Source organism: Dipteris shenzhenensis, chromosome 1 (genome assembly GCF_047967505.1).
Source record: "Dipteris shenzhenensis isolate YYH24624 ecotype China chromosome 1, Dip_SZ_1.0, whole genome shotgun sequence".
NCBI lineage: Eukaryota > Viridiplantae > Streptophyta > Polypodiopsida > Gleicheniales > Dipteridaceae > Dipteris > Dipteris shenzhenensis.
In genome coordinates, this window is record NC_141596.1 from 1,678,338 (window position 1) to 1,690,675 (window position 12,338).

Genomic DNA, 12,338 nt, shown 5'->3' on the forward strand with positions numbered 1-12,338 from the left:
GTAATTTATTGAACTAAACTTTATTGCTCATCACTTTTTCCAACATTCTGATGTAAATCAGTTAGAGTTGCATGGCTAAAATAAAGATGGTTGGATGTCACTAGGCCGAGCCCATGGATTCTATAAACGGAACTTGTTGTGTTCTATTGCGATAAAACTACTCGTATCCCTCATTTACTTTCTTTCACTAGATCATTAATCAAACAATTGAGCCTGAGCACTTTGAAAATATATTAAGCAAAGTTTGTTCAAGAGATAAAGAGTCAAAAATTTGAGCTTTCTGTTCATGCAAGCTGTTTTCGTTGTCTCTTGTTTGCAGGGTGCCTTTGAGCTGGGATGTGCTGTATGCCCTATCGCTATAAAGTATAATAAGATATTTGTTGATGCCTTTTGGAACAGCAAGAAGTAGGCTTTGCTCTGCCTTTCAATATTTTCTCTTTTAAAAGTACTTTGCTGCTGTGACTCTATGATAATGGTAAAAAGTTGGTAATGGTATCCATTGTTAGTCATCATATTTCATCTATGAAAATATAATTTAGTTTGGAATCTTGCCTTAACACCAAAGTTTCATCCATGTGTCTTAAGATGCAAGTATCATCCATGGGAAGATCTTATGTATAAGATTCACAATAGATGAAGATAAAAGTGGATGTTGCAGTCATTTCTCATCTAGGTTGAGCATAGGCATCTTCCTGTCCTTCTATTCTTGCAACAACATAGCAAAGACTATGTATCTCCAATTCAATGGCAAAATGGCTTCTATCCCATACACTAGCTGGAATGGTGTAAACCCAATAACTAGCTTGTATGCGGTTCTGTAAGCCCATAAAACTTTTGCCAAGTTCCTATCCTAATGCCTTTTCTTGGTGTTTACAAGCTTTCCCATTGAATTGCACAACAATCTATTTGTTTTCTTAGTCAAGCCATTACATTGGGGATAGTATGGTGTGGAAATGCTATGATTAATCTTTAGCTTATGCACCACATCTTCAATTAGGTCATTTTTAAAAGAGGTTCCTCCATCAGTGAGAATTTCCAAAGGACAACCAAAGCGTGAACAAATTTGGTCAAAGAGAAATTTTGCAACTGTTCTTGCCTTGTTGTTGACTGTGGCCTTGGCCTCTGTTTGTTGTGGAGTTAATCCTTGAGGAAACATGCCTTCTTTCACATATTGCTCAACATCTTGCAGTTCTAGTCATCTAGTGTCTACCAAAGAAACAACCATTGCAATGGCTTGAGTAGTTAACTCATCTGCCCTGTGATTTTCTTTTCTGTTTATATGAACAAACTTGCAAAAATCAAATTAACTACATAGTGCCGTAGCCTTCTGATTAAGCTCCTTTAAATGAGGATTTCTTGTCTTGTAATGCCCTTGCATTTGCTTTATAACAAGCTGAGAATCTCCTGTTACTTCCAATTCTCTAACTTGAACTTGAAGACAACCCTCCAAACCAAGAATCAAAGCATTATACTCAGTTGCATTATTAGTTGTGATACCTGGAAGCTCTTTTCCTTTTACCCATGCCTCTTGACCTTCAGAAATTCATCAAGACCATCCCCCCGGCTCCTTGTTGGCGTGAAGGACTAAAAATACAAAACAAAAGCTGTTGGTGTTATCTCCCTTTCTCTGGGCTATGTCCAAAGTGACCCCTCGTCTCTGTCGGTCCCCCCTGAGGAAAGCTTTGATAGGTTGGACCTCAATAGAATGTCTCTGGGCACTCTCTGTCTCGCATGTGGTCTCTACGTCCCTCTCTCTGTGGCACCGTGTCCGATCTCTCTGCTGATCCAAGCTACCCTCATATTAGCTAGCTCCTTCTCCTCTACTCTGCATGTCCTAGAGCTGACTCAAATGTCTAGAGGGCTGTGACGCATCGCTGTGCCCGGTCAGCCTCTACGTCCTGTGGTCTAGCCGCCTCTTGATGTGTCTAATCTCTTGCAGAAGTGTCTCCTTGTGCCGGTGCATCTCCATTAGATAGAGCCCAATGCAGATCTGGTCATGGGAATGGATCAGTCATCGATATAGTTGACCGAAGCCTCTCCCTTCCAGGTAGAGGCAGTGGTAGCGTCCCCAGATCTCATAGTAGACTAGGCAAGTACAAAGAAAATGCTTCTCTGTCTGAATCGCCCCCAGCGTACATAGCATGTAGATCCTCTCCTCTTTGGGTATACCTGCAGCTCTCCCCGCCTCGATCCTCAACTGATGGGACGAAACCTGGGACGAAACCCGCATCTGTCCGATGGCAATCCTCAGTGCATGTGAGACTCCTCTGTTCCTCGAGGTACTGGGGTCTGATGATGAATCCCTCCTCCGATACACTCAGGTAGTGGTCGCGGTAGAACTAGATCTCTCTGGGGACTCCTGGTCTCCTCACCAAGTCCGAGATGTATGGAGCTGGAGGAGATCTAACCGTACGATACGGTTGATCTCATCTCATGGGATCGACTCAGGAGGCGTGTCCATGCTGTATTGAAAGGACGAAAGTTTGTCCATCTGAATAACGTGCTTGGCTAGCCATGTGGATATATGTGCATATCATGTGTCTTCCCCGTCCTTTGCTAGGCATTTGGATGACTCCCTAGGCTAGCCTCGGAAGTCTCCAGTGAGGTAAGTTCCAAACTTTGTGGATGAATGTCACCGTCTGAAAGATGGCATCAACCTGGAGGGGTGTCATGGTCATCAACATGAGGACATCAGGGTGGATGGAGCAATGGAGCCATGAAATTGGCGACATGGTGTTGTTGGCTGCTCATGGGTGCGGCCCTTTGACGTCTCTTGGTCATAGCTCTGCGTCTAACAAGGGCCACAGTAATCCCTGTTGGTCGGGCTTTGACTCTAAACAGAGAGGGGATATCCCCAAGTGTAATCTATGCATCAACCCTCTGTTTGAGCTATCGAGTCACTGGCTCTGGGTCACCGATCATGGTGAGGGCTCATCTCGTAGGGGTCCATGTGATCTAGCAGGAAGAACCGCGTGATAGAGCTCTGAGAGGGATCTACCAAGGAAGAAGTTTGCTCCTGTCTCCGTGATCGAAGTATCCTCTCATGGTGCCTGACTACCTCATGAATGAAGCCCGCCAAACATCTCTGGTCTGGATAGGAGAGGAATCGGGACAAAACCCCAGAGCTATCTATGAAGAGATAATAGAAACGCCCTCGGATCTCATAGTAAATAGGGCACCTGAAGATGAAGTGCTCCTCCATCTTAACTTTTTGCATGCCACATAATGTGCATATGGGCCTCTCCCTGCTCTCTATACGAAGTCTATGTGAAGAGACCCATAATTGCCCGATAGAGATCCTCAGTGAGTGGGGTAAGTGGATTTGCATGTATCCTGGTGGGTCAATGAAACCCTCCATTGTGATATGCAAGCAGTGATCTCTGTAGAAGTTGAGATTCACTGGGAGTTCGCTCGGTGCCAACTAGGTCTGGAATGTGTGTAGCTATAAGAGATCCTCACGGATTACCTGGTTGACTTCATGTGCCAGGAGGGGAGAAAATGGAGCATTCATACTGTACTGGAAGGGAGGGAGCCTATCCATGTGGAGCCCTAGTTGCTCGAACTCTCTCTCTATGTGTGCATACCAACATCTCTGGTCCCCTCGTGCCGAAAGTGCCATAGAGGAGGATAATGCTAGCCAAGGTAGTCTGTTGCGCCCACAAGTGTAATCCCCGTACTCCCTGACTCGGTACAGGTACATGATGACCTGAAATGCAACATCTAGCTGTAATGGGGATGACCCAAACTCAGCCTGAATGATCTGGTGAGGAACGGATGGCTTATCGCAAATCATCCGCGATAGCATGAGAACATGTAGCCGCTCCACACGAGCCCCACTCTACATCTGACAAGTCTGGCCCCCAGTAAGGGCTGCCATACATCCTCGTTGGGCGAACGAAGGAGTCAAAAAGCAGCCCCTTGGTCCGTGGATCCTGAAAGTGCGAGCGGAAGCACTGCCTCTCTAGTCTGGCCAATGAAGCTTATCCCTTGCCTAGGCGGGCATGCATCGTGGGTCTCATAGTGAAGAGTCCAGAGAAGACAACCCCAAGACACGTGTATGATGAAACTATCTCAATAGGTGACCCATCAAACGTGGACTGCTCTTGGTGCATGACGGCTTGATATGTATTGAAGATCATAACCTTGGTAAAAGGTGGACCTTCGAATCATGAGACTCACACAAAAACTATAGTGCGTCAAGTGTCCCTGGAGCCCCTCTGTTGAGGAAGACAAAAGTGCCACATCATCTACATACATCAATATCCGGATCTCATCTGTCAACCCAGGCCCTGCCCAGACTCTATTTGTGACTCTCTCGTAAAGTGCCATGACGGCCCAAATGATCTCTTGGTCATAACCCGAATCTTGTAGACACCGGAGGAGGCGAGCTCTTGGGACCGTATCAAATGCTTTGCGGAAATCAACAAAGCAACAATAGACCCTCTGCTTTCGTGCCCTCGCCTCCTCGATGATACACCTGAGTGTGATAATGTGATCCATGATTCCATGATCCCGCCGGAATCCAGCCTGTCCTACTGCTGTAAGTCCTCGACACTCTGCAAATCGACTGACCTTGGAATCAAGCACTGATGCATAAATCTTGGACATGACATGTCCAATCATAATGGTCCTGTAATTCTCCGGGCTCATGGGATCCCCTGCCTTGTGAATGGGTGAAATAGTGTTAATGGTCCAAGTGCGTGGAAACCCCAAACAAACAGCTTCATTACTTTGCTAAGATCGGGGCTAGGCGGTTCGTCCCATATGCAAAGAACTCAGTGCATAGCCCCTCATGATCCTTCGCTCGGCCATTATGAAGTTTTATTACGGCATACTTCACTCCCCCCTTAGTGAAGAGGGTGCAAGATGTGGGGTGTGGCACATGTGAGAGGTCAGGGGATTGCGTAAAGGGTAGCGTAGCCTGAACAGTCCACCAAGAAAAGAAGTCGATGAAGCTAAACCTATGTTTGGTGTTGTACTCAAAGTTTATGGCGACCCACCAAGAGTCACACCTGGGTCACGTCATGGTCACCTCAGCAACATGCCAAGTTGTTAGACCTTGGTCATACCTAGTCGCAGCGTGTTCACATATGTTCACATCTTGGTGACATGGAACAGACTTGGACATGACTTGACATGGACATGACTTGGACATGACATGGAACAGACTTGGACATGACTTGACTTGGACATGACTTGGGTATGACGGAAGCAATACATGACTGAAGAGTGCCAAACCTCAACCTCGACTCACCATGGTCAAAGTCAATCAGAGGGAAGTACTGGCGCAATGGTACACGGGATACACCTGTTGGTGCACATGGGAAGCAGTCCAACAGTTAAGAGGCATAGGTGGTGCACCAACCCTCTCAACCAACTAGTGTCAGGAGCGCAGGAGAACACATGGAGCATGGGATTCACTGACCCAGGACAGGCTGGAGTGTTGCGGAAGCCATCAAGGACAGAGCGGCCCACAAACGGTGGAATGGCTAAGGATGGCTAAGGGTGCAAGAAGACGTCCAATAGGAAGAAGGAGAGGAGATTGGTAGCGGGGGGTGGAGCAGAGGAGAAGAAGGTGAAGAGGGGGAAAGGAAAAAGGGAGAGGGACATTCTGGCAGGGGCGGGAGGCGTGAGTGAAGGAGTGAGAGGCTAGAGTCAAGAGCTCGCCTCGTGTGTATCTTCTAGGGGTGTATCCGTCATCTTGCTTTCTAATGAGTTATGCTACTCTCCATCTCTGCTCGCTACTCTAAAATCTCTTTCCGTTGTGTTCTTTCCCCCCTCCTCTCCCTTCACCTGGTACAACGGACCTGTGTCATGTGATTGAAGTTCTTGCCGTTCATATCGAGGGTTGGCTTTCGTGATGTTGTTCCGCTTTGGTCTTCTTCTTGCTCACATCACTTCAGCACTTGTACCGCTTGCACATAGTTGACACCATCTACCGCTTGCACATAGTTGACACCATCGACAAGCACTCGCCTACATACCATCCGTGACACTTATGGCATGTCTTACTCGTCTCTCGCACCAGTGGCCCTAGGCCTCCAGTAATACTTCCGGAAGTGTTAGGAACCCCCCCCCCTCAGACAGTTTATGGCGATCATGGTGGGACACTGCTGGTGTTGAGTAGCACGAGTGAAGTGGTGATCTAGGGTCCTAGAGAGAGGTCTTATGCCGAGTAGTTTTGAAACATTTGAAGGAGCTAGTGAGAGAACTAGGAGGTACTTGAGGAGAGTGGAGAAAAGACTTCCGGCAGACCAAACTAGGTACAAGAAGCATTACGTGCGACGTAAGTTTGCGAAGTCCTCAACTCGAGCACAAAGTGAGCCCATTGGAGCAGTAGCCAGAGCAAGTAACTTCATCGACACTCTCATTGACTTGGATCAACAGGAACCCTGGTGGTCAGATCCGGACTCCGGAGAAGAAGAAGTGCAAAGCGGAGAACAGGTGAAAGAAGAGGGTACTAAGGACGAGGACTCTTCAGGGACTCATCAAGGTCAAGGCAGCCCCTCTCCTCCTGCAACGATGTCTTCATCAACCACCTCTTCTACCGGAGTGGTGACTCCATCTGCTCCCGCCTCAACCTCTTGTGGACAAGCTGCTACCTCATCTGTTATGCATAGCTCCAGGCTCCTAGCTAATCCTTCTTCTACATCTATTCCATTGGGGGGTACTTTTGCTCCGACCATGCCTTTACGTGCCATGATGGTTTCATCTCCCTTTCCATCCACACCGGTGTTGCCTTTTCCACCACCTCCTTCCTTCCCTTCTGCCTACTCATCCATGACTTCAACTCCGTCCCTCTCTTTCCCAAATGCTCTCCCATCCTCTTTCACCCCCACATCTTCTATGTTCTTACCCTTTCTATCTGCAACACCGAGACCCCCCACTTACGCCCTACCATCTGGGTACACTTCCTCTATGACTACATCAGTAGTGACTTCTCCATTGTGGTCCTCCACAGGAGGAGTTGTCGGGGTGGTCTCCTCCTTGGGAGCACCAACACTCATTACAGCCCCATCAGGACTCCCTCCAACTCTTGCATCCTCTCCAACCTCTCGGGTGGGGATGGCCCCCTCTCCAACCTCTCGGGTGGGGATGGCCGTTCTCAGTCCTCCAGACAGAGCTAGACTTCTCGAGCTACTCAACAAGGTCCACGTGAAGACTCAAAAGTTCAAAGGCCACCTCCATGAGGATGCGGAAGCTCATGTGAGGAAGTTCCTCACATCATGTAGAGCTAAAGGTGTGGAGAATGAGCATGCGTTCCTTCACATCTTTCCCTCGTCATTGGAGGATGCCGCGGATGTATGGTACATTCAATTTCCTCCGGACCACTTCCAGACGTGGACAGACCTAAGGGAGGAATTCTTACGCACTTTCAAGTTGAAAAAATTCGAACACATGATTGTCCAAGAGTTATCCACTGACACCATGAAGCCTGGAGAGAGCATCTCTGAGATGTACACAAGGATGAGGGTCTTGGCGGCAAAGATGTCGGTGCCACCCAATGACACCGTCATGAAGGGGTGGTTTTTGAAGGCTTTACCCTCCACCATTGCTATAAGGCTGGTTGACAAACTTCCTGAGCATGCCTCACTACAAGAATTTCTGAGGGAAGCGGTGAAGATGGAACGGTCCCAGTTGAGTTTCGCCTCAACACCCGCCCAGACCGCCCAACTTCCGAGAGAAGAGGGCTCACAGGCATGGCAGCAACTCAAGAAGGAATTGGAAGAAATCAAAGAAGGTCTGAAAGACAGAACAAAAGTGGATGGGACCGTCACCCTTTGAAGCTCAGATAAGAAGTGGTCTCTGGTGCACCGACTGCAAGGGTTCTGGCCATGGCTACTGGGAATGTCCATTGAAGCGTAAGGTACCCACCCCGACCTCCTTTTGCACATTTTGTGAAATTCATGGACATGATGCCTTCGAGTGTAGGTATCTTAAGGGGTTGAGGAAGCTTCTACCGGAGTATCCAATTGGAGAACCACTGGTGGCTACAATCAACAAAGCTGCACCGACCACTTCAGGGCCAGTACCCCTAGCTTCAGCCCCTGTAAAGGCACCTGAACCACCCACCCATCCTATTATTCCACCTCCACTACTTCCTAATCCTCCTTTGCTCCAAGCTCCTACTCCTAGTGAATTTGGGGCTCCATACTTCTATCCTCCGCCCTACTATGCACAGTATCAACCACCTATGTCAGGGGGTGGATATGGACCCCCTTATATCCGCGGTCGACAGGGTGGGTTCCGAGGTGGACATGGAGGCAGAGGTACCAACTTTCGCAGGCCCATCATGTGCTATAGATGTGGCGAGTACGGCCATTACCAAGATGATTGTACACAACCATTCGAGGGACCCTCTTGTACACAGTGCAACACAAATGACCACTACACCAGAGATTGTCCCAATGGCAGAAGGGAATCAACATCGCAAGTCAACATGGTTGATGTGGTAGTGGCGGGGGAGGGTGACAAACCCCATTTGATTGGTGCAGTGTTGGGAGCTGTGACTAGGTCACAAATGAAGGGTGACAGTAGTAAGGATGACTCAACATCAATATCGGAGGCCTCATCACCAACTAATACCAGCCCAGTCACTAGAGGAGCATCCCCACCTCCTTCCTCCAAGGTGGACAGTGGGCACATGACTGCATCACCCTTGTCCTCTCTTGTACTGGATTAGAAAGGACCCGAAGGGCCTCACAGCCATCAAGACCTATCAATAGCTCTAAAACTACCTCAGCTCCAAGTGAGCAATCTATGCCTTCAAGGTACCAGGAGGTGGTTAAGAGTGTCACCAAAGATCTTCAATCTAGTTCTGAAGATGAAGGCGTCACACCTCAGTTCCCTTCCCGCAAGTCCAGAATAGTGAGGTTTGCAACAGAAGTGACAACTTTAGGGCAAAAACGTGAGGAGTCGCAGGCAGGCCCATCCACCTTCCACTCAGGAAGCACAATGAAGCAAGAGAAGGAAAAAGGGGTGAAGTCTAGTAGTGCCCAAGAAAAGGGGAAATGGGTGATGGGAGAGTCACCACAGGAAATATTGATTGAGAATCTAGAGGCACCTCCTCTCCCTCGCGTGAGCTTCGACCCTCGGCCAGAAGCTCGACGGATGAAGGCACAAAAGGCTGCTGCTACTGTCCAGCCCTATTCTTTGATGGATGACTTGATGGATTTTAGGCCCAATATCACCTTACGACAACTCTGTCAATTGTCTCCACATATCAAGCATCAGACTATTGCATTTTTGAATCGCATGCCAGGAGGGCGCTAAAGGGGATCTGTTCAGGGCGGACCCACACCAGAGACAGTAACGGTTCAAGATGGAGTAACACTAGACAATTGCTCAGCCTATGCTGCCCTCACATGTGAACAAAGTCCCAAGCTCTCAGTGGAGATCAATGGGGTGGAGCTGAAAGATGTTTTCTTGGATGGTGGGGCAGCAGTAAACATCATGCCGAGAGGTACTCTTCAACAACTGGGTTTGAAATTGACAATTGACGTACATTTTCAAGTACGCATGGCGAATCAACGCAAGGTGAAGCCTATGGGGGCTGTCAAAGGTGTTCACATGAAGATTGGGGGAGTTACATTCCTGTCCAATTTTATTGTACTTAATATGACGGAGGGTGAGCAGACTTATCCTCTACTTCTTGGTAGACCATGGTTACGCTCAGCAAAGGCCATTCAAGATTGGTCAAGTGATGAAGTTCGATTGCCTTTGGGATCCACATCCTTAGAAATAGACATGGTTACTGGAAGGGCCCGTCACCGACCTGTGGAACTTGGGGAAGAGGATTTTGAAGAAGAAGAAGGGGTGGAAGAGGAGCGATGGGCACTTGGGGATTGGCCCCTACAGAAAGAAGAGTTGACCTATGTGGAGGACTCACCCTTCCAAGGTGAAACCTATGTAACAGCAGCACGAGATGATGGTGAGAGCTTGACGTACTTGTTGGAACATGCTGGACCAGATGAGGAAGAAGCTGTCATCTTGGATTGGATGGGGGCCCTGGGATCCTTAGCCATCAACATGGTGGAGTTGTGTCTAGAAGAGGATCCTGAAGCCCATCTTGGTACTTCACGGAATGCGCAAGAGGTGAGCCAGGAAGCCTCTTCACCACCTGGTTTGGCTGATCTCATGTATGAACGGATGCCTTTTGGTCTTCTTAATAATCCCCACATGTATCAGCGAATGATGTCCGCAAGTACCAGACCAAGTGGTGGGGAGGCCACCTGGGTGACTCAAAGACAAGACCATGAAGCAGAAATGGAAGCAATGGAGGCACACGACATGGATGCCTCACACCAAGAAAATGACCATGGGGTCACAACAGAGGAGGAAGAGGATGCTATGCAAGAAGATGATGAGCAGGCGGAGCATAATGATGGTCCTGAAGAGAACACTCATGAATCTATGGAAGAAGAAGATGACCACATAGATCATGGGCTGGCTGAGCACAATGATGGTATTGGAGAAGACACTCATGGATCTGCAGAAGAAGAGGATGACCACTTACTTACTGATGTCATTCAAAGGTAGGCGGTGCCGGAAATGACTCTTGGAAGGGTTATTGAATCCATTGTGCAACCTGACCAACCTAGGAGGGGTCAAGAGACCGGACAATTTGAAGGAGCCGTCCACATTCACACTGGAGTCTGGAACTTCAGACCTTCAAGGCAAGCCCACAGCATACAGGGAGAAGAAGATGTCGCGGACCTTGTTCTACTCGACTTACATATGTCAGAAGCTGACCCCCCAACGACACAGGAGGTTCATGAAACTACATACGAGGTGGTTGGACTACCATACAGAGGAACGCTCAAGCAAGCACAAAAAGGAAAGAAGAGAATGGGCCCAAGTGCTGCCTCTACATTTCAACCATTTCCAAAACACACCCAACCGTCCTATCCGAGCTCTTGGATGGAAGAAGTAGTGGGGAATTTTTCTCTGGATGATTCTCCTGCGCACCCAGCAGTGGGAGTAGAAGAACCGAACAACTCCACATCAGGAAGCATACCTCAGGTTGACCATGCCAGGGATTGGAGGTATCTGAACATAGGGACAGAAGACCAACCACGACATCTTAAGGTAGCCAGTTGGGTCTGGGAACATGACTATCTCCTTGCTGCATTGTCTGATTTTTTTCAAGAGTATGTTGATGTCTTTGCTTGGTCATATAAGGATTTAAAGGGAGTACCCACTGAGTTCATGGAACATCGCATCGATCTATATCCAGAAGCAGAGCCGGTGATCAGGGGACCATATCGCATGAATCCTAACTATGGCAAGGCTGTCCATGCTGATATTCAAAAGATGGAGCAAGCAGGGTTGATCTACCCTGTTGACTACTCCGAATGGCTTAGTGGCATCGTAGTGGTGCCCAAAAGAGAGACTGGAAAACTCCGAGTTTGTGTCGACTATAGGAGTTTGAATACCGCCACACGTCGGGATAGGTTTCCTCTCCCCTTCACTGACAGGGTGCTAGAAACCGTAGCTGGTCATGCTCTCTACTCCTTCATGGATGGATACAGTGGGTATAACCAGGTTCGGGTGCGAGAGCAAGATCAGTTAAAGACTACCTTCGTCACCCAATGGGGAACTTATGCTTACCGGATGATGCCTTTTGGTCTATGCAATGCACCGGCCACGTTTCAACGTCTTGTCACCAAACTCTTCCAAGAGAACATCGGAAAGTTCCTTGAGGTATTCTTGGATGACTTCTCTGTGTTCAATGGTAAGAATGCTTCTCACCTCGAACCTGCTATTCAGACGGATCACATGAGTAAGTTGAGGTGGGTTTTTGATAAGTGCAGAGAAGCTAGGTTGTGCTTGAATCCGGACAAATGCTTCTTCCTCGCCTTGCGAGGGGTTCTCCTTGGCCACATCGTCTCGGCTGAGGGAATGACCACGGACCCAGCAAAGGTGGAAGTGATATTGACCTTGCCTATTCCTCGCACACCCAGAGAAGTCAAGTCTTTTTTGGGACATGTGGGTTATTATAGAAGATTCATTAGGTCCTATGCCGACATAGCGGTGGCGTTGACGGAACTCCTTCGGCAGGAGCAGTCCTTCAATTGGTCGGCACCTCAACAACAGGTGAAAGAAGCGGAGTGGGGAGCAACCCTACAGGCAAGGGAGGCTGCATGGAAAACCCAGCAGGACGAGTTTCAGCAATGTCTTGCAGCAAAGGAGGCAGAATGGACAGCCAACAAGAAAGTTTTGGAGGACAATCATTCAGCCCAACAGGGTCATATCCAGAGGGAGCTTGCAGCCCTACAAGACAGATACACCTCACTGGCTGAGGATAAGCATACTGTGGATCAACAGTGGTGGTGCGG

General features: G+C 48.4%; 1 protein-coding gene across 1 annotated transcript in view; it reads left to right on the forward strand.

Annotated features, from left to right (window-relative positions):
- The window catches only part of LOC147905234 (glycerol-3-phosphate acyltransferase 9-like), a 120,796-nt gene that overhangs the window by 79,183 nt on the left and 29,275 nt on the right, over positions 1-12,338 (forward strand). The window contains exon 11 of the mRNA XM_087379147.1: positions 320-405. Coding sequence (XP_087235273.1) covers positions 320-405 — 86 coding nt within the window. The remainder of the gene's footprint in view (positions 1-319; positions 406-12,338) is intronic.